This window comes from Berghia stephanieae, chromosome 1, assembly GCF_034508935.2.
Source record: "Berghia stephanieae isolate SIO BIC M18660-M18661 chromosome 1, UCSD_Bste_1.3, whole genome shotgun sequence".
In the NCBI taxonomy this organism is placed as follows: domain Eukaryota; kingdom Metazoa; phylum Mollusca; class Gastropoda; order Nudibranchia; family Aeolidiidae; genus Berghia; species Berghia stephanieae.
Window position 1 is genome coordinate 70,537,671 of NC_088360.1, and position 22,227 is coordinate 70,559,897.

Here is a 22,227-nt window from a genome sequence, read left to right on the forward strand (position 1 = left end):
TTACAATGATTGTCCTTTGTTTCTAGAACGCTTTTATGTATTCACCAAAAACCTGGAATATTTATTTTATGCACATTTTCTCTCATGATATTGAATGTTTATAAGCATTTACATTTGCTGCAGTAATATAAGATTCTTTCATAGCTTTGGATTTAATTTAGCTTGCGAGTATTTGTTAATTAGCCTCTAAAATTAAAAAGTTTAATAGATCCAAACTATGAAAGAATATCTTTATTCTACTCCTCAAAGTAATATTTTTACTATTTCCTTACCAATAAGTTGTAAAGGTTTTTTTATACAGCAGAGTGAACAACAATCTATTTGCATAAGCATTGAAGTACGTCTAGAAACCTTATTGAAATATGTACTTGAAGACACATGGACACTCAGAAAACAAAAACCAAAGAGAAAAGTGCGTTGAAAGTAATAAGACACTTTTAGTCATTTATTAACGATTAATTGTATTCCATTTTTCCATTGAGGCCCACTTTTAAAAAATTACTCATGAGGTATATTTTAAAAGTATATTTAACTTACCATTAGCATGTCTGAAGAGGATTATTGAATGCATTGTGGACTTCGTGTTTAGGTTAACAAATTCACGTAATTCACATGGATGGTCTTTCCAGTCGCTGCATGATTTCTTTATTATTATTATTATTATTATTATTATTATTATTATTATTATTATTATTATTATTATTATTATTATTATTATTATGTTTTTGTTTTTTTCAATTCATAGTGTAATTTGTCTTTGGAGGTAGAATGTCAGGTAAACGCCCGTGCCAATCATAAAGGAAACCAAAGACAGGAGTAGAGCTCTTTTGGAGTATATCAAAGACTTGGTGTGGACACCCTCTGATCGTAGAATGTTTGCCTTGAAAAGGAATAAAAAGAGAAGAAAGATATGCAGATAACGGGCAAATGAGTTAAATTAGGAGGCAGGAGTGAGAGTGATTAATTGAAGTATGTTTTGTTTACAAGCTATTTTATCAATCTTGTCAACATTGATATTTATCATTAAAGGCTTAAAAATAATAAAAAAGAATCAACAAAAATAACGAAGAAAGGGTCAGCATAGAGCGAGAGCAGATGATATATGATGCTCGTTTCAATATGAAATATTAAATTTAATCAACATTGTATAGCCTGCTGTAAAAACATAATGAGCAAAAGATAGAAAGCAACTGAGGGTCCTTACCATTATTCATTTATTTATTTATGTATTCATTTGTTTATTATTAAAAGGTAGAAAGCAATTGAGAGGCCTTGTCATTATTCATTTATCTATTTATTATTAAAAGTCAGATAGTAACTGACATATATTTTATTTACATATGTGTGACCCATCGTCTCAAAACGGTATTATGTTGAAATACCAGGTGTCAAAATAGTGATTCTATCATTAAAATGACCAGAAATATGAGATTTTAATTTTTTGTTACTTTTAGAAACGACGTCTTTTGTCAAATCAAACTGACATAATACAGTTTTGTGGCGATGGGTCACGTCTATTTTCTTTACTGATGAATGCAATTGCACTATTATTCTCTTTTCTTTTAAAAATGTGTTCAAAGAAGTTACCATATTGGCATAGTAGATAGCCAGGAGACCAACCGGCCAAAACATGATGCAAGCTAGCAAGGCCAAGATCTGGTGATCTGAATATTGGTCTTGTGCATTGCTGTCTCTATTGCAATTTTCACTGCTAGCACTCTGAGGAAGAAACCAAATACACACATGATAACAAAACATACAGATGTATGTTGGTGTTGGTCCTTCGTCTGTGATGAATCCGTATTAATATTCTTCTACTGGATACTATTCTCTACCACAAATATGTCTTGGCACAGCTAAGAATTACTCGTATAAATCCTCTATATCTTTTGATTCATTAAAATTTTGAAAAGCTAATTTGGCCCGGATAATATGTTACAATGTAAAACTTACCTTTTTTTAAAAGGAAGTTGGACAACTTACTCTTGTCCGACGAATGTGAACCTTTTTGATCATCTATTATGTCACTGTCGCAAAAACGTTTTTTTTTTCTAGGTGGAGTGAGGGCGGGAGTTAATTATAATATGTTCAATAGACTTACCATAATATTTGCATTGTATATTATAGCCAAAAGTCCCATAGCCAAATCAGTGATGCATGTTAGTATTTAATTATGTCCAAATAAGGGTCTTTATCGATCACTAAAATTGTTACCTTTAATTTTGGGAATTCGGAATAGAAGAGGGGCTGGTACAAATGGTGGAGGCACTTTACTCCAGCAGTGCCATTCTTATGACCAAGCAGAATAATCAGTTTTTCAAAACATCAGCTTGAGTGCACCAAAGCTGTTTACTTTCTCCCATACTTTTCAATCTATTTTTGGATAAAATCATGATTGAAATTCTACGCTGTTTCCCTTCAACTATTTGGACTGGTGAAAGAACTATCAATTACCTCCGTTATATTATCAATATTTTTATATAATCATGAAAGCTGGGCATTAACCCATGGAATCCTAAATAGGATACAATCATTCAAAAACGAAAACTATAGGCGCCTTTTAGGCCTTACCTATATGGACCAAACGTCAACGTCGGATGTAGAGATTTACATGAGTTGTTTTTGTTTTTTTAACGGGAATCAGGACTCCCTCCTGTCTCTAGTCAATGGAAGAAAATTGTCTGGTTTGACCATGTTTCTCGCCACGAGACACGGGTAAAAACCATTATGTAAGGGACCCTTGAAGGAGGCAGAAGGAGAGGCGGCAAACAAAGTGCTAGATGAACAATGTAAAGGAATGAACAAGTATGGGCAGCCCAACAATAATGAGGAAAGCCGAGGACAGATCTGAAGAGAGGGTCTTTACTGCAAAATCGTCTCTCTTGTCAAATCAATTACTTGAGAAGTTCTTGGCCCAATCTCTTTGTAATACAAAAAGGCAATAACACGCTTTTATAGGAACTAAGACCAGATGGATCATCATGATAAATTGCCATGCCAATACTTACATTTTTAACGAATCTCATTAGTTACCGTCAACTCTTGCCTCATACAACTACAATGCAAAAGAAAAAAGAAAAAGGGATTCCGATATCAAGCCTTTATGCTTGTCACGGCAATCAACCTCACACTTTGATAGAAACTAAGATGACTGCAATTTGTGGGTCGAAAATAACATTTGAAATGTTTATCTGTATTAACAATTCTATGATAAATATTTTATAAAAACATCGAATAGTTTTTAATCAAAAGGAGCGAAATATATGTCAGGTTTATTTGTTCTTCAGGCAAAAAGAATTTTCTTCCAGTGACACACTGGGTGGGTTTCCTGACATCCCATAGCGGGCAGGAAGGCACTTACTGTGTCTTCCATCCCCCTATATCTGTATTTTTTTTAATTTTTTTTTTCCAATTTGCTATCTGTCTTTGTCTTGGAATGAGATTACTTGATTTTGTCCTGGCCCTGACCGGATACTCTGGTTGAGAGGGAAACAGTCAAATGTATAGTTAGTTTTGGGAGATAATATTTTTTTCCTTGTAAATCATCTCTCTGTAATGCACTGTATTATGGTTTGTTTATATCCATATTATCTATGATTTGTAAACAGTTGAGTGCATTCCTCGTAGTGGGGACCTGTGCTTGTATCTAGATGAGGCTTTTAGGTGATTTCAAACGAAGTACATTGATTGTGTGCTTTTCGAATCTGTTTCCTATTTGAACCAATTCCCCTTTGTCTTACCTTTTCTCGAGTGCATTAATTGTAATTCTACAACATTTTACTGTCCCATTTTCTTCCTTTTTACTGGCGCTGATTAATGACCTTAATGTGTTGCAAGCGCCGTAAAACCTTTAAAATAAAAAAAGCAAAGCTTCTGGTGACACAATTCAATCATGTACGTGATCAAGCCACGAAAAATCCGGACACTGTTTCGAGTCTATCCTTCTCAATCACGAATACAAATGTGTTGTTAAGAAAGCATCTCTTGTGTGATGTTGCTTATAATTGATGATTTTCCGTTACTAAGCAGTAACCACTCAGAATATTTCCTGCCGTTTATACCCCTTTTCGTCCCATTGACTATTTATTTCCTATATGAAAAGGCCTGAGATATCCTTAGCATAGTACATATCAAACACACAAATAGATCAGGCCCAGTTAGTGAGTATTTTTCGAAACATTTTGACACACTGATAAAGGAATTGCATCGCAAAACAAGACGACACGATGCATTTTTTTTTCTCAATAATGTGTGTTAAAATTGTTAGTGATGCTCTGGATCTGTGGGCTGTTTACCCTGGGTGAGTGACAGACACTTAAGATGGCAATGGGTCTTCAAATTTTCGAGTCAAAAATAAAACAAATGTTTATTCGACTAGTTTTAATAAAATATACGATAACTGACGTAATTATCAAAAGTGTATGCTCATACTATAAGATTATAGTTTTAAAAAGGCATCCATGACAGGCACAGCAACAAGATATGTCGCAGAAGAACCATTAATTCGGTATCATCGATAAAATCCATTGGAGTAAGAGTATTGCCATTTATATGTTACTCCCACCATCAGACTACAAGTGACAAGATGGACAAGGTCACTCTTTTTATTTTTAAGGCATTGCCGAAGTTGTCATGTGCAGAGCAATATCCGTCTCATATAGATTGCTGGGTTCAAGTCGCAGCCGTTTACCTGTGATACCTCTTTATTATCTATTTAAAAAAAAAAAAAAAAAAACTCAGAGGGATTCTCAATTTTTGTTATTGTAGAGGTTGTTATGATAAAAGTAGTTATCTCAGTGGCAACGACTGACTTTAAAATTATGCAATTCATTCGATTCATTTCTCTTAAACGTTAGATTAGCTTAAAACAGACTCATGTAAGAATGGACTAGAATTGCCAGGTTTTTATGCTCCCACCTTATCTCATTATATTTTTGAAACGAAATAAAAAGATGCCACTCAGACCAGCTAGAGAATAAATCCCGGATCTTCGCAGCTGTAGTAGTCGGGTTTCCTACCACCCCACCCCACCACCTCAGTAACATAGACGTCGCAAGACGTAGGTACAATTTGTTTTATGAAAATAATCTTGCGAAAAGATGGCAATCAGTCTGTATCACTTAATCTGATTTCCGGATGTTGTTCACTTTTACACGGTGACAAAACATTAGGACAAGTGGATGAAATTGATCTGACGCTGATTTGATCTAAACGTGTCTTGTCTTAATTAATTTGCATCAAACTCACAAAGAGCATTTTAATTTTGTTAAATTTGGTACGGGTTTTGTCAAGTTCTTACATGCCAAAGAAAGACACTGTCCCTTGTGGATGGATCAGCCGCTGAGGTCGGCTGACCCAAAGGAGGACTGGTAAGTCTTATAATAGAGATCAGTGGGTCTTTGGTTCTGGTGGTATTGGAGCATGCTCCTATCGTGGTGGCAAGGTCTGGAACAGGCTGGTGTTGAATCACGGGATAAGAGAGGCTCTCCTGGTACGATGGAGGTGGTGTGTGGGTGGCTAAAATGATTAGAATAATAACCACAAAAAAAATGTTTATTAAATTCCAGTCATATATTCTGTACGCATATATATAATTTAGACAATGACAACATTATTTGACACATCCGAATTCTACGTCCGACATCTCCAAAAAAGCTGGGGTAAAACTTACAAAACATTTTTTCCAATACAACAACCGGGGCCATATAATAAGGTGCGAATGATAAAGAGCCATATTGAAATATTATAAAAATTATAACAAATAAATGAAAGAAAATAACTAAAATAAGATAATGATTGTCACCGGATACCAGCCCAACATGTCAAAAAAGTCTCTAACAGTAGACTTTAAAATTGAATATTATTTTAATTGATCTAGTACATGTTCCAGCGGGCGTGGACCTCACCCCCCTGGGGGACATTTTTAGTCATATACCATTGGAAAGCTTATAAAATTCTCTATCAGCTTCCGGTTGTCTCCTCATCAAAAAGTGACCACATAAGAGAATTGCAGCTGATTTTCTAGTTATTTCCCCTTATATATGACATTTAATTTTTTCAACTTTGAATAGTTATTTCTCCTTTAAATTTGGTTGTATTGAAACATAACTGACTTTGAAATGCACATCTATCATTTGGGAAGTTTTTAGGTTACTTTGTGACATTCTTGAAGAAATTAACTAATTTTTGTGATATATTTTAAAATGACACATAATTTACAAATTCAAGGGAAATAACTCGAAAATGAATTTTCTCTCTTTTCATGTTTAGATAGGGTTAATTTTTGTTCTTTATCAGTAAAGAAGTATTATATCCAATACATGAAGCCAAATCATCAGTCGCCTACTAGTAATGACACAATTCAGGAGATCCTGTGCCGGTCAATCGATTTGGCGATGGCAAAAAGAGCATACTCTATTGTGTGGAGCAATCCTGAGAAATTTCAGAACGTTTTCATACGACTTGGAACATTTCACATTATTTGCGCATTTATGGAAGCTTTAGGAAAGATGATGGAAGCCTCTGGATTTGAAGACATTGTTCTTGAGTCTGGCATGTGTGCAAATGGTTCTCTCTCAGCAGTAATGTCAGGAAAACACTACAACAGAGCTCTGCGTATTCATGCATGTTTTGTGGAAGCCCTGGATCGATTGTTATTGAAGGCAGTTATCTGTAATAAACCGTCAGCAGAAAACAAATGGTTGGAATTGAAAATGTCAATATTGAAATCTAAGGATTTCGTATCAATGAAGCAGCTCACAGCATGTCCAATTTTATGGGAATTATCAAATGAAGTTGCAAATCAGAGCTGGGAGACATGGCAGGACTGCACAATTTTGGTTGCAAAACTACGACAGTGTCTGGTATATACTTCAGTTACTTCGGGCATTGAGAGAAAACGATTTTGATATGTATTTAAACTCATTGAAGTAAATGACTCCGTTATTCTTTGCTATGAATCATCCTAACTATGCACGTTATTTAACTGTATACCTTTCTAGTTGGGAGTACTTGGAAGTCAACAAAATCGAAACCATTCAAATCCTGAAAGAAACCACACTCAGCTCCAGAAGAACACATTCAAAAGCATCGGGGGTAGCTATTGACCAAACAATTGTGCAAACAATAAATAAAAACTCCAAATCCATTGGCGGTTTGATAGGCATTAGCCGAAAGCTTGATGCATACGACAGGTGGTGCATTACCTGACATGAGAGGCTTTGTCATCATTAGCAGACTTAGTAGGCCGTCATGACAGCAATAAAGAATTACGGCTTTCAGAGATGACTCGTGGATGCAAAAACGTGGATAAAATATCGAATGCCATTTGCAGCTACAATCCGTTTGATGTTGGTGGAGAACATATAGTTTGCTTGTCATCTGGTGTCCAAGCATCGGAAGACATTTCTAAACAGATTATGGTCACAATATGCAAGGAGGGTGAATTAGACATGAAAAACTTTATAAAGGAGCGATTGGGGACACGTGAGAAATCTTTCCACGCACCAATAATTGCAAAGAAAATCCAAACATTTGGTTCAATGAAAAAAAAATCTTCTGTTCGCAACAAATCCAATAAAGAAATCAAAGTAATTGCACAAAGAAATATATACGGACAGTTGATAATGTTAGCTGTTGAGCACAAAATTGATCTCCGTAAGTTGATGTCTTACCCCCTTGGTCCTATTTCATGGGCATTGGCAACAAGTGGATGGGTCGATGGTAAAAACCAATAAAGCAGTACTGCTCCACAAACTGGAATGCCATGGTTCTAATGTGAATGCTTCCGAAAACGACTACATTTTAACACACATCATAGATGGAAATGTTTTGCTCCATTCACTCATTTCTATTCCGGAAACATTTGGACATTTTTTACTACATTTGGCTAAGACAGTATTTTTGTGTCTTCCAAAAGTACGAGTTGTTCATTTTGTGACTGATTCTTACAAAGAAAATTCCATCAAATGCACAGAACGTATTCGACGTAGCACATCTGATACAATTACTTTGAAAGGCAGGTCAACAAAAGTACCCCGTGATTGGAAAAGTTTTTTGTGCAATAATAAAAACAAGAAGCAACTCATCAAGTTCATTTTCAACGAGTGGTCCACCGATGAGTTTGCGGAGCTGTTAGTTGGGAGAAATGTGTGTGTGGTCTGTGAAGAGGAGGTCACTCTACTCACTACCGAGGATGGTAAAATAACTGACCAACTTCCTATTTACCACTTACAATCAACCCAGGAAGAAGCAGACACTCGAATTGTTTTGCATGCAAACTTTTCTAAAGTAAATGACTTTGCATCAAAAGTTATTGTGAGGTCCACTGATATAGATATCTTTCTCCTCTTACTTCATTTTGCTGATGCATTATCTCCATTGGAAATAGTATTTGATACTGGTGTTGGTGACAAGAGGCGTTTTGTCGTAATAAATGATGTTATCCAGAGTGTCATTGGAGATATAAGTACATCTTTACTTGGATTTCATGCCCTAACAGGTTGTGATTCAATTTGTGCGTTTCTGAACAAAGGCAAAATTAGGCAGTTAAAAACGTTATGTAATGACCCAGAATCACAGACTGCCATGAAGGATATTGGTGAACACAAAAATCTCACAGATGAAGTTAAATGCCAGCTTGAAAAGTTTGTGTGTAAGATCTACAACTCAGAGCATGAAAGCATCAATGAATTACGATATCAAAGAGTTTGTTCAAAGTTCCATACAAAGAACAATGTTATATCTCCCAAAAGCAGTACCGACTTAAGCATGATGCCTCCATGTCAGCAATCACTGGACTTGCATTTAAAATGAGTATATTATCAAGTTCGAATTTGGAAAAGAGCTTTGCAACAATTCCCCGAATTACCACCAATTGAATTTCATGGTTGGAAGCGTTGCAACAATACACTGTCCATCGATTGGGGTGAGAAAATGTTTCTCATAGACCTGACAGACATTCTTACTTCTGAATCACATATTTCAAATTCAAGTGAGAGTGAAAGTAGTGATCTCAGTGGAGATGAAAGTGCATATTCTGAATGCTATTCGAGTTCTGACAACACAAGTGACGAAGATTAGTAACCGTAAAAGAACATAATTTTATCTTAAATGATGCAACTCAAATATTTAATTGATATTATATGTTCAGTACGATATGTTGCAAGGCACTTATAGGCACTTATACTAAATAACTTAATTCAAACACGGTAACTGCAAAATAGCTCTGGGATTGTTGAACATCAAGGGTGATGATATAATACTTAGTACTTTTATTGCATGAAATTATATTGTTGATCACACAATACAATATAAACGTTCTAAAGTAAGACTGTGTGTCCTTTATTTAAAAATAACAACCGATACTTAAGTACATAATGTACTCTGGAAATTTTGTATAAAATTTCACATCTTTTAACAGTTTCACTGACTGGGTGGGGGTCCTGACCTCCCATAGTGGGCAGGGAGGTACATGCTGTTGTCTTCTACCCCCCCCCCCCCCATACCCGTTTACCAATTGTTTCTGTCATTGTCTTGGAATGAGATTACTTAGTTTTGTCCGGACCCTTGCCGGAGTTCCTTGGCTGGGAGGGAAACAGTCGAATGTATAGTTATAATTTTGGGAGGTGACATTTATTTCATTGTAAATCATCTCTCTGTTATGCACTGTCTTATGTTTAAATTACATATTATATTATATGATTTGTAAACATTTGAGTGTATTCCTTTTAGTTGGGACCTGTGCTTGTCTCTGGATGAGACTTTTAGGTGATCTCAAACTAAGTACATTGGTGGTATGCTCTTGGAATCTACATCTGATCCCTATTTGTTCCCAGTTCCATTTGTCTTATTTCTCTTGGGTGCTTTGATTGCAATTCTAGAACCTTTTACCATCCCATTTTCTTCCTTTTTACTGGCGCTGATATAACCTAAATGTGCTGCAAGCGCCGTAAAACCCTTAAAAACAAACAAAACAAACAGTTTCACTGTTTTCAAAGGTCATTAACTTCCATAAGAATTATTGTTTTGCCACGAAATACATTTTAAAAAAATCAAAATGTCAGTCTCAATCAATGGTATCTAAATTTAAACGTTTGATGTATACTGTATTATTTTTTTTTGACAATCAGGGGAAATAACTCATTTTTCAACAAAAAAAAGTCCTTCAAAGGGCCATAACTTTCTTATGCGGTCACTTTTTGATGAGGAGACAACCGGGATCTGATAGAAAATTTTATAAGTTTTCCAATGGTATATGACTCAAAATGTCCCCCCCCCCCCCCCCCCCCCCCCCCTTTCCCGGGTATTTGCCCTACAAGTTTATGGCCAGGGGCGTGGCTCTATTGGTTCAAGTGGTGCCTGGCACCACATCCATGTTTTAAAAATGGATAACAGCATTTTTTAAAATATATAAAACTGAGAAATGGTATATATCGCCTTTTATCAACAGTGCGAAACAGACTCCCTTTCTGTCACAACGCCTTCTATCCACGCTTTTCTCCCGATTCACACAGTCCGTTGATGACTGTCAGCGACTGTGTACTATGGCTGAGCGAGTGACTGGATTTCCCCACTCAAACGATTGCAAGGAGAGGATTTTTGCTGGCACCATTTAAGGCTATTACTATAATGTACTATAATGTTGCAACATTGAATACCTGGCTCGAATTTTTACCATCTTCACATACGAGAAAAAACCGCCTCAGGTGCCGAGAAATTTTTGCTCCAACTCTGTTGGACTGGGGAAAAATAGCTAATGTTGGTCATTTACGTCCTAGTCATAGTATGGTAACTTCGACCATCTTTATTATTATCGAAATCACGATTATTAACAAGTTCATTTGTTTCTCTCTCTCTCTCTCTCTCTCTCTCTCTCTCTCTCTCTCTCTCTCTCTCTCTCTCTCTCTCTCTCTCTCTCTCTGTGTCGTGATTATTGTATATATTAATTTATTATTATTATTATTATTATTATTATTATTATCATCATCATCATCATCATCATCATCATCATCATCATCATCATCATCATCATCATCATTATTATTATTATTATTATTATTATTATTATTGCTGCAAAAATTGATATGAAGGAATGTGAACGAGATAGGTAGATAGATAGATAGATAGAGAGAGAGAGAGAGAGAGAGAGAGAGAGAGAGAGAGAGAGAGAGAGAGAGAGATCTTGTGTGGTGTCATGTTTGATTTCCGAAGTGGAATGGGGCTGTTTCATGACGTAACTACAGTACTCCTTTAATAGGCCATGAGCTGTTTACATTCTTACGCTTTGTAAGTTTTGAAATTACCCTTTGTTCGATTGACATTCAATGTCTGCATGTGTCCCTTTAGCCATTTCCCTCAGTGTCCAAACTCCAATAAATATATTCGTTCGTGATTTATATAAACAAACTATTGAAAAGATTTGCAGGAATAGAAACATCACCATGCAAATTTACTTTACAAGTATGTAAGTTTTTTTTCTTTCTTTTATATTTACACATGTAGCATGTGTAAGTCATTTTTGTCTGGCACCACTTTATACTGTAAGCATGCCACGCCGCTGTTTATGGCCATTTTTTAAAATGTGTTTTATCAGGTATGCCAATATGGTCTGATTAAGAAGTAATGACTTACTTTTGTTACATTCGTAAATCTGACTTTCCTGTGTTTGTGATTTGAACGTGAGCTTAGTTGCTTTTAATGGCTGAAGAATTATTTCTTGGGGAGGATCTTTCTGAAGCTGTTGCCGAATATGATCAATTTCTCGTTCTGCTTCTCCGGGCTGGGGGTCTGTGATTCCTCCATTCTCCTCTAAATTCGTACCCGTGAGGAGTACAGGCGTGATAAATGGCCGCAGGGCTTCGCCTCCTTTTGCATCGGACAGCACAGGCGATCTACATTCACGTGCCTTGTATCCTTTGTGGCTTGTTGTTTCATCAGAAATTAATTGCACTGTGAATGGTGCAGAATTGCATTCAGATGAACACGAGGTTTGTTCACCAATTAATGGCACGCTGCTTACCCTACTGGTTGTCTCTAAGTTACAACATCCAGAATGTGATAGCATTGATTCTTCGTGACTTAGTTCCAAATCAAAATAACTTATCAATCCATTTGATGAATCTGATACACTTCCTTCTCCTATTTCCACGAAATCCATGTTATTGCTTGTTCCTTCATTGCTATTCTGAGTACAACTGGTCTTTTGTCCTTCACCGGGCGGTTGTATCGAGGGACCACGTGAGTGGGATTTTATTGATGACAGATTTCTTATTATTTCAGTTGGAGGCATGTTGTTTGTCCGAGTGGCAGAGTATATATGTTCCTTTTTTGATATATCTACGTCTTGTTCGGATAGTGATGGCGATACGTCCTTGTAAGAACTTTTAAAGTCACGTTGTGACGATTCTTCCATTGTAGAATACTTGTTCTGACCATAGACAAGAAAAAGAAGGAAAGTGTGTAAAACTTAAGTAAACACATAACAGGTAAGATTGTCGGGAACTTTGACACAAGTGTTGTAAAAAGTAAGTTACGAATTTCTACATTGTTCACCTGTGGTATGCGCCTTAGAATATTGATTTCTTTTTGAAGCCAACATATACAATGGGCATAAAGAGGTCGACTGATGCTACATGTTTTTATACTTGCGATATAAATAATTTAGATATTTGATACGAATTTTTATCCTACATCTAATTGTATAATCTTTAAAATCCGTAATATTTTCAGATTGGTCAAGAATTATTTAATTAATTAATTAAAATGATAGGGAGTATAATAACACGGCGAAAAGGCAAGTAAAAATGTAAAACAGACTTGGACTGTACACACATCTAAATGTGTAGTAGAGGTAGAGAGAAGGTATATATATATATATATATATATATATATATATATATATATATATATATTATATATATATTTTTTTTATAAAAATATATATATATATATATATATATATTATATATAATATATATATTTCTCTTGAATCGTAGCTTTGTGGTTTGTGATATGACACTCGGTATCTGACCTACAGATTCCTGGTTCGAGTCTCCGTTAGGTCGTGCAAATTGTGTGAGTCAGTCTGTCGACAACAAAAACGAAAAAAGAAAGAACAAACAACAAAAGCAACAAAAAAAAAACATAAATTAACAAAACACATAAATTAACAATATGCTCACTGATGTTCAACACAGAGGTCATGTGAAGCACACAGATTACGACTTGAAATGATTTTACCAAAACCAATGACAATATTGGCAACAATAACCTCTTAGCAATATTAAGGCACTACATGATAAATGAAAATGTCCGTACATGATTGGATTAAATTGATCCTGTCCTGTAGAATTATTATTTTTTTTTAATGGGATAACCAATCTAATTTTAACATATTTTATGCTGATGAACACGCAGTGGAGTCCAGATAAGAAAAACTCGCTTAAGATAAAATCTCGTTTAAAATAAGCTTTCTGTCCAGTCCGTTTTTTTGGGTTTGTTTGTTTTGTTGTTTTTTTCCATTATAATATAAACAAACTAATCAAAGTCTAGTTATCTGCCATAGTGGCCTTCTGTCCCCACCCTCGTGTGCCAACACCGACTCCCTTTAGTTGAACACGAGGCCACCATAGTCACACACTGCGTTATTGTACAGAGGCAAATGTCTCTGGTATAGTGGTGTGCCTCAAAAACACCCATCTGTGCCAGGTCATTCTCACTGTGATACTTTAAAAGAAGATTAATTTTTTTTCATCATTAAATCTATTCAAACTGATGGAAAATTTTGTTGTTTTGTATTTATTTGGGGAGGCCTTCCGAAAGCTCCTTCATCCCCAGTATTCTTTTTAAAAGAAATAATGTTCTAGTAGGGGGTTTGGGAGGGGGAAACTTTCTCCCCCTCCCAAACACCATACTAGAACATTATAAAAAGAAGTTTCCCCCTTCCCAAACCCCCTACCAGAACTAACATTATTTAAAAAAAAAAAAGAATACTGGGGATGTAGGAGCTTTAGGAAGGCCTCCCTTTGTTTTGTTTTTTTTTAAGGGGGGGGGGGGTGTTAAAAATGTAATTTTATATTATATGGATTTGGCCCCGATGAAAGTTGTCTTTGTGAGCACACCACTCTAGAGATTTTCACAAACTTACAAAAACGTTACCAGCTTGTGGATTATTTATCCACAATATTGATGTAATTCATCGAATCATCTTTGTTTATACTAGTTATCTCAATATGCTCTACATATTCGTAAAAATATACTGAGACGAGGTGCTTTACGGCACCCTATTTATTTTTAATTTATTGATGAAATGTTTTTACTTTAATCTCATGTATCATTTCCGTGCTTCTTTGTGCTTTTCGTGAAGGATGCCTGATAAAGCACATCTTCCAACATGGAAACAATGGTGCAAATTACAAAGCATTTAGAAGACATCCTCTCTCTCTCTCTCTCGCTCTCTCTCTCTCTCTCTCTCTCTCTCTCTCTGTGTGTGTGTGTGTGTGTGTGTGCGTGTGTGTGTGTGTGTGTGCGTGTGTGTGTGTGTGTGTGAATACAACTGAATTCTACTCTAAGCCATTGATAGCTGTTTGTAAAATAGGTCTAGTACTATATAGTCCGTCCGTCCCAAGTCTGGTGCGCACGGAATATAGTAAATTCCTGCAAAGTTACGAACTGTGGAGAGAAAGATAAAGTGAGTAAGGTGACTCATATATAAGGGCGCAACACAAAACAAACGACGTTTCGGCCTTCTTCAAGTAAACACGAAATATATTAGATGTATTATACTAGATATCTCAATATGCTCTGCATCTTCGTGTTTACTTGAAATAGGCCTAAGGCCGAGACGTCGTTTGTTTTGTGTTGTTCCCTTATAGATGAGTCACATTTACTCACTTTATCTTTCTCTCCATCTTATTGGCTCATTTAGGCACCTCTAGATTTTGGTTTTACGAATTGTGGCGTCGTGATTTTTTGCATGGGTGCATAGATTTTAAGTGACGGTGCGAATTTTGAAAATGATGGTGATAGACCAAACAGTTCTCTCACAATGCCGAATTCCTTTGATCTATTCGGCGTTTTTAATAAAATATAACTCAAACCTTATAATGTTTACAGTAGTGGTGTGTTGATTCTCTTTCCCGTGCTGAAAACCACCATAAAAGTGGCATTGAATGGCGTAGCAGATAATTTTGAGTTGTTTCAAACAATGTAATTATCATCAATCATCATCAATGCCTTTTTCACCCTGGGTCAGGGTTTAGGCCACAGACAAACAGTTTCCATCCTTCTCTATCCTGAGCCAACTTTTTTTAAATCTCATTCCAGGCCTTACCACTTCTCTGTATATCAGCTTCTTTAATTCTTCTCCATGTTCCTCGTGGCCTTCCCCTTGATCTTCTGCCCTGAGGGTTCCAGTCCAATACTTTCTTTGTTATAGTTGAGTCATTCTTTCTAAGCGTGTGTCCAATCCACCTCCATCGTCTTCTTCCTATATCCTCTCCCACTGGTTTCTGCTGTGTTCTTTTCCATACTTCTTCATTTTTTATTCTATCCATCCATTTTATTCTGAGTAGCTTACGCATGCACCTGTTTACGAAAATCTGTACCCTCCTTATACATGCCTGTGATGCGTTCCAAGTTTCACATCCATACAGTAGGACATACTTCACATTTGAGTTGAAAAGTCTTAGCTTTAGTTGAAGGGAGATATCTTTAGTTCTCCAAACTCTGTTCAAAGATGTGAATGCAGCCTGTGCCTTTCCTATTCGTGCTTTCACCTCTGCTTCCGTGCCTCCATTCTTGTCAATTATACTTCCGAGATAGCAGAAAGTGTCTATATCTTCGAGTTCCTGATCTTTTACTTTGATCTGCTCCCTTTGACGCGTACCTATCCTCAAGACCTTTGACTTTGCAGGGTGAATTCTTAGACCAATTGATTCCGAGAGGCTGTTTATAATTGTGGTTTTTGCTTGCATCTGGTCCTGGGTGTGGGACAAAAGAGCCAGATCATCTGCAAAATCCAGATCCTCCAACTGTGTCCAGGGGGTCCACTGTATCCCATTTCTTCTCCCTTTGGAGGTTTCCTTCATTAGCCAATCAATGGCAAGGATGAACAGGAATGGAGAGAGCAAGCATCCCTGCTTGACACCAGTCTTAATTTCAAAGCTGTCAGTAAGCTGATCTTCATGTACAACCCTGCAACTTGATCCTTCATACATTTCCTTAATGAGGTTTACTATCTTTTCCGGGAGTCCATAATATGCCAGAATTTTCCACAATGTTGCTCTGTCAATACTGTCGAAAGCCTTCTCGTAATCCAGAAAGTTGACAATAAGAGGAGAGTTCCATTCTATAGACTGTTCCACTATGACTCGCAGAGAGGCAATCTGGTCGGTGGTTGAACGATTTTTCCGAAAACCTGCCTGTTCGTCCCGCAGTTTAGCATCTGTTGCATTCTTAATTCTCTCTAAAATAATACGGTTGAAAACCTTTCCTGGGATAGAAAGAAGAGTGATGCCTCGATAATTATTACAATTACTGAGGTCCCCTTTCTTTGGAAGCTTGATAAGATGTCCTTCCTTCCAATCCTTTGGGAATATCCCGTCATTCCAGATTCTCTCAAATAGTGGGTGCAGGGCCTCAGCATTTCTTTCCGCATCAACTTTTAGAGCCTCCGGTGGAATCTGGTCTGGTCCAGCAGCTTTCCCCCTTTTCATCTTGTTAATGGCACCCACAATCTCTGCTATTGATGGTGGATCACAGCTAATTGGTAGCTCATTCCTTGCAGGCAAAATTTCTGGCTGGTTGTCTGGTGGTGGTCTGTTCAGAAGGCAGTTGAAATGTTCCCTCCATCGTTCAGATTGAGCCTCTTTTCCAAAAATAGTTTTCCCATCTTTGTCTTTGACTGGTACCTCTGGTTTCCCATATATTCCAGCAAGTGTCTTGGTAGTTTGATAAAGGATCCTCATGTGTCCTCCAGTCGCTGATGCTTCTGCTTTCTCTGCAAGTCTGTTCATGAATGCTTCCTTGTCTTTCTTCACAGATCTTTTGACTTCCTTAGCTATGGCTCGATACTGCTCTTGTGCATCCAGTCTTGAAGCCCTTGTTCGGCTTGCATTCACTTGTTCCTTCCTTGTCCTCCTCTTTTCAATAAGGTCCAAGGTGGTTGGACTTATCCATTCTTTATGTTCCGATTTCTTTACCCCCAATACCTCGTGGCAAGTTGTTATGTAGACTTCCTTGATCTTTGCCCAATGTGACTCTACATCTATGTCCTCCTCGAGCTCAGTAAGAGGTTGGAATCTATTACTCAATGTAATTATAGATAGAATTTATATAGATGGAACGAAATTTACGTCACTCGTCTCTTTGTTATTGTTTTTAGACAGCTATTTGTATGATTTGTTCTTACTAAATTCTATAAATCAGACTATAAGCGTTTAAGGTTACATATTGTTTTGTGTGTTAGTATGGATGTTTAAGCATTTTACCTAAACGTATAGCATCTATAGTGCTTCACGGCGTTGAAAACAGACTCACAGGGTTTTATGATTTATATTTTCTCGGATGGACAACGCACTCACAATGGACAACACAAGCAGCCAGTTAGGCGAACATACATTTTTCGCACAAAGACAATACTGAAGAAACTGTTCTCGTTCCATCTCCAAATCCGATCTAACTGTACGAATTCTTGCTTTCAGTCGCTTCAATGTCTATTTGTACCTGCTATCTCAACAAGAGTTCTGAGTTCTATCAGATCTGATCAATGCTTCTGTCTTTATTTGACACTGCTTGGACGGCGAGTCACACGATTTGTCATATATTTTTCATTAAAAAAAAAATTGAGCTTTTATATCGCGCAATATCCACTAAACGTGCTCAAAGGGATTTACAAGGGGTTCCTGGCCAACAGCAACACTTAACATGCAGGACGAGACATGACCCCTGTTAGGTGATATTACATTTTTTTTTCGGATAGAGACAACGCTGTTAACGGCCAGGCACTCATTTCAATTTTACACCCGAGTACGGTGTGAGTAAAGAACTCGACTATCCATCGACCGAGTCTCTAACCCAGGACCTTCCCATCCGAAAGCAAGTGTCATACCACTAGACCAGATAGCCGCACATAAATAAAGACCAAGACACGGTTGAGGGGGTTTCGGATTAGGTGTTGGATTGCATCTCATTAGGTGGGCCCTTTTCGGTGGTGTAAGACATGGTGACATTAATTTGTGAAGCACATCGGGTCACTGGCCACAACTTATTTATATCTTGAAAATAGTTTTCTCGACATTTTAAATGCCACCATTGGATTCAGCGACACCAAATACATTTGCCTACGCTTAAAAATACACGCAAAAACTCATAGTTAAAAAGTTTCACAATTTACTTTTCCATTCTTTTTCAATTCATTCATGCAACAAACTATCCATTCATCTATCTATCAGTGTTTTTTTATGAGTTTTCTTCACCACAACACACAGAGTTAAATCATGGAGTGACTCATCAGCTGTTTTCTTCCTTTCTATAGTCTAGACTATTGACAATGCTTGTCAAAATCGTAACGTGTAATAGCAAACACATCGATGGATTGCCAGCAAAGAATATGCCTATATTGAGTAATTTTCGATGTCTGGAATACCACAGTCGACCTCAGTTTGCCAGGGTAAAAATCAATGCTTGTAAAAGGCCCATTAGACCAATCTAACCTCTCAATGCTCAGTTAGAGATTCGAAATATAACTATGATGTAAATTGTTATAAGTTTGATAGAAAAGTTAATCAAATAGTCGAAATAATGAAATAAAAACATAGGTTGGTAAAACAATGTTTATTCACAATTTAATTATCACGAACCCACTGCCATCCAGTGATCATTGAATCTATTTTTGAAATGAACGATTAATATTAATTGACTGGGGTTATGGAGAATGAAATCAAAATCAGGAATTCAATTTCGCTGTTTAAAAAAATATATATATATCCACATCCAATTCTGAAAATGTTATCTCTCTTAATCTTGTCATAGGTATCACATTTCAACATTATTATTAGGCAAGCACCAACATAAGGTGAGATCGATAGGACACATGTCAAATAATAATATCGTTTCATTTCTCTTATTAGTTTATTCTATTACTTTATTGAAATTATATAACAAAATAATGAGAATGTTTTGTTTTTTACTTTTACTTTTTGTTAAGGAAACAATCACAGTAAAAGAATTTTAGTTAACAATAATAAGAGAGAGAGAGAGAGAGAGAGAGAGAGAGAGAGAGAGAGAGAGAGAGAGAGAGAGAGAGAGAGAGAGCAGATATATAGTGTATATGTATGCGAGATAGAGTGAGATAGCGTGTGTGTACATACTAGAGTGGTCTCCTTTTATAAGCACGGTCCTCGGGGAATCAGGGGGAGCATGCTTATAGCTAGACCATGCATAAAAGCGGATTCTGAATTCTTGTGCTAAGTCAATGCCACCAAGGTCCAGTTGGTCAAAATATGTTTTCCCTTTCGAGTTTCTATAAACGTATGTACAAGATTGCATGTCTGAAATTGTCATTGGTCCACTTTAAAGCTATTTAAAAATTCCCTCTCCTCCTACTTCTTAAAAGTTATCTTTGTGATTTTGTAATTCAGAAAAGTGAGTGGAGCAGGCACTTATGTTGGTAACAACAAGATATGAAGTGAGTAGAAAAGTGCCAGAAGACAATAGAGAATAAAAAATTTTTTCGCGGCGGTGGTGGGGTTTGAACCTGCGACCTTATTGGTACGACAACTCCGCCTGGCAGGTGAGAGCGTGGCTCACCGTGACTATCCACGAAACAAAATGTTCGTTTCAAACCCAAAGTCATTTCTAGATCCCTCTCTCACCCACTTCTTGAGATCGCCGATTCGTTCGCCACCATCGCGAAGTAATTTTGACCAGCAGTTAAGCTTAATAGCCAATATTCTCATCACAAACATATAACATAGAAACGATTGAGACATTGAGTATGCTCCGGTGTATGGGGTGAATTTTTAATTCAGAAAAGTGAGTGGAGCAGGCACTTATGTTGGTAACAACAAGATATGAAGTGAGTAGAAAAGTGCCAGAAGACAATAGAGAATAAAAAATTTTTTCGCGGCGGTGGTGGGTTTGAACTGCGACCTTATTGGTACGACAACTCCGCCTGGCAGGTGAGAGCGTGGCTCTACCGTGTGAGCTATCCACGAACAAAAATATTCGTTTCAAACCCAAAGTCATTTCTAGATCCCTCTCTCACCCACTTCTGAGATCGCCGATTCGTTCGCCACCATCGCGAAGTAATTTTGACAGCATTAAGCTTAATAGCCAATATTCTCATCACAAACATATAACATAGAAACGATTGAGACATTGAGTATGCTCCGGTGTATGGGGTGAATTTTAATTCAGAAAGTGAGTGGAGCAGGCACTTATGTTGGTAACAAAGATATGAAGTGAGTAGAAAGTGCCAGAAGACAATAGAGAATAAAAAATTTTTTTTAGTGTATATTTTAGTGTTTTTTAGAGTTGTCGTACCAATAAGGTCGCAGGTTCAAACCCCACCACCGCCGCGAAAAAATTTTTTATTCTCTATTGTCTTCTGGCACTTTTCTACTCACTTCATATCTTGTTGTTACCAACATAAGTGCCTGCTCCACTCACTTTTCTGAATTAAAAATTCACCCCATACACCGGAGCATACTCAATGTCTCAATCGTTTCTATGTTATATGTTTGTGATGAGAATATTGGCTATTAAGCTTAACTGCTGGTCAAAATTACTTCGCGATGGTGGCGAACGAATCGGCGATCTCAAGAAGTGGGTGAGAGAGGGATCTAGAAATGACTTTGGGTTTGAAACGAATATTTTTGTGTTCGTGGATAGCTCACACGGTAGAGCCACGCTCTCACCTGCCAGGCGGAGTTGTCGTACCAATAAGGTCGCAGGTTCAAACCCCACCACCGCCGCGAAAAAATTTTTTATTCTCTATTGTCTTCTGGCACTTTTCTACTCACTTCATATCTTGTTGTTACCAACATAAGTGCCTGCTCCACTCACTTTTCTGAATTAAAAATTCACCCCATACACCGGAGCATACTCAATGTCTCAATCGTTTCTATGTTATATGTTTGTGATGAGAATATTGGCTATTAAGCTTAACTGCTGGTCAAAATTACTTCGCGATGGTGGCGAACGAATCGGCGATCTCAAGAAGTGGGTGAGAGAGGGATCTAGAAATGACTTTGGGTTTGAAACGAATATTTTTGTGTTCGTGGATAGCTCACACGGTAGAGCCACGCTCTCACCTGCCAGGCGGAGTTGTCGTACCAATAAGGTCGCAGGTTCAAACCCCACCACCGCCGCGAAAAAATTTTTTATTCTCTATTGTCTTCTGGCACTTTTCTACTCACTTCATATCTTGTTGTTACCAACATAAGTGCCTGCTCCACTCACTTTTCTGAATTAAAAATTCACCCCATACACCGGAGCATACTCAATGTCTCAATCGTTTCTATGTTATATGTTTGTGATGAGAATATTGGCTATTAAGCTTAACTGCTGGTCAAAATTACTTCGCGATGGTGGCGAACGAATCGGCGATCTCAAGAAGTGGGTGAGAGAGGGATCTAGAAATGACTTTGGGTTTGAAACGAATATTTTTGTGTTCGTGGATAGCTCACACGGTAGAGCCACGCTCTCACCTGCCAGGCGGAGTTGTCGTACCAATAAGGTCGCAGGTTCAAACCCCACCACCGCCGCGAAAAAAAAAAATTTTTTATTCTCTATTGTCTTCTGGCACTTTTCTACTCACTTCATATCTTGTTGTTACCAACATAAGTGCCTGCTCCACTCACTTTTCTGAATTAAAAATTCACCCCATACACCGGAGCATACTCAATGTCTCAATCGTTTCTATGTTATATGTTTGTGATGAGAATATTGGCTATTAAGCTTAACTGCTGGTCAAAATTACTTCGCGATGGTGGCGAACGAATCGGCGATCTCAAGAAGTGGGTGAGAGAGGGATCTAGAAATGACTTTGGGTTTGAAACGAATATTTTTGTGTTCGTGGATAGCTCACACGGTAGAGCCACGCTCTCACCTGCCAGGCGGAGTTGTCGTACCAATAAGGTCGCAGGTTCAAACCCCACCACCGCCGCGAAAAAATTTTTTATTCTCTATTGTCTTCTGGCACTTTTCTACTCACTTCATATATCT

The 22,227-nt window shown here is 37.2% G+C and overlaps 2 protein-coding genes across 5 annotated transcripts in view; one reads left to right on the forward strand and one right to left on the reverse strand.

Moving 5' to 3' along the window:
* The window catches only part of LOC144980889 (nucleoside diphosphate kinase 6-like), a 29,192-nt gene extending 27,926 nt beyond the window's left edge, over positions 1 to 1,266 (forward strand). For all 3 annotated transcript variants that reach the window (XM_078928793.1, XM_078928802.1, XM_078928810.1), the window contains one exon: positions 1 to 1,266. This exon is cut by the window's left edge and continues 389 nt beyond it. The gene's annotated coding sequence lies outside the window, so the exon portion shown is untranslated.
* Positions 414 to 14,333, reverse strand: LOC144980871 (uncharacterized). 2 transcript variants are annotated; one of them, XM_078928767.1, is made up of 5 exons: positions 14,158 to 14,333; positions 11,632 to 12,427; positions 5,300 to 5,517; positions 1,588 to 1,719; positions 414 to 880 (listed from the first exon to the last, which is right to left on the reverse strand). In XM_078928767.1, the coding sequence occupies exons 2-5, from the start codon at positions 12,410 to 12,412 to the stop codon at positions 740 to 742; spliced, it is 1,272 nt and encodes a 423-aa protein (XP_078784893.1). In that variant the 5' UTR covers positions 12,413 to 12,427; positions 14,158 to 14,333; the 3' UTR covers positions 414 to 739. The 2 variants fall into 2 exon arrangements, with proteins under 2 accessions (XP_078784893.1, XP_078784885.1); XM_078928759.1 differs by having other exon boundaries at positions 14,147 to 14,333.
* Positions 14,334 to 22,227: the final 7,894 nt, after the last annotated feature.

Excerpts from the sequence above, each read along its gene's own strand:
- LOC144980871 (XM_078928767.1), bottom strand. The coding sequence starts at position 12,412 with ATGGAAGAATCGTCACAACGTGACTTTAAAAGTTCTTACAAGGACGTA. Across the intron at positions 5,518-11,631 it reads GATTTACGAATGTAACAAAA|CCACCCACACACCACCTCCA; the intron begins GTAAGTCATTAC and ends TAATCATTTTAG. Across the intron at positions 1,720-5,299 it reads ACAGTGTCTTTCTTTGGCAT|AGTGCTAGCAGTGAAAATTG; the intron begins GTAAGAACTTGA and ends TTTCTTCCTCAG.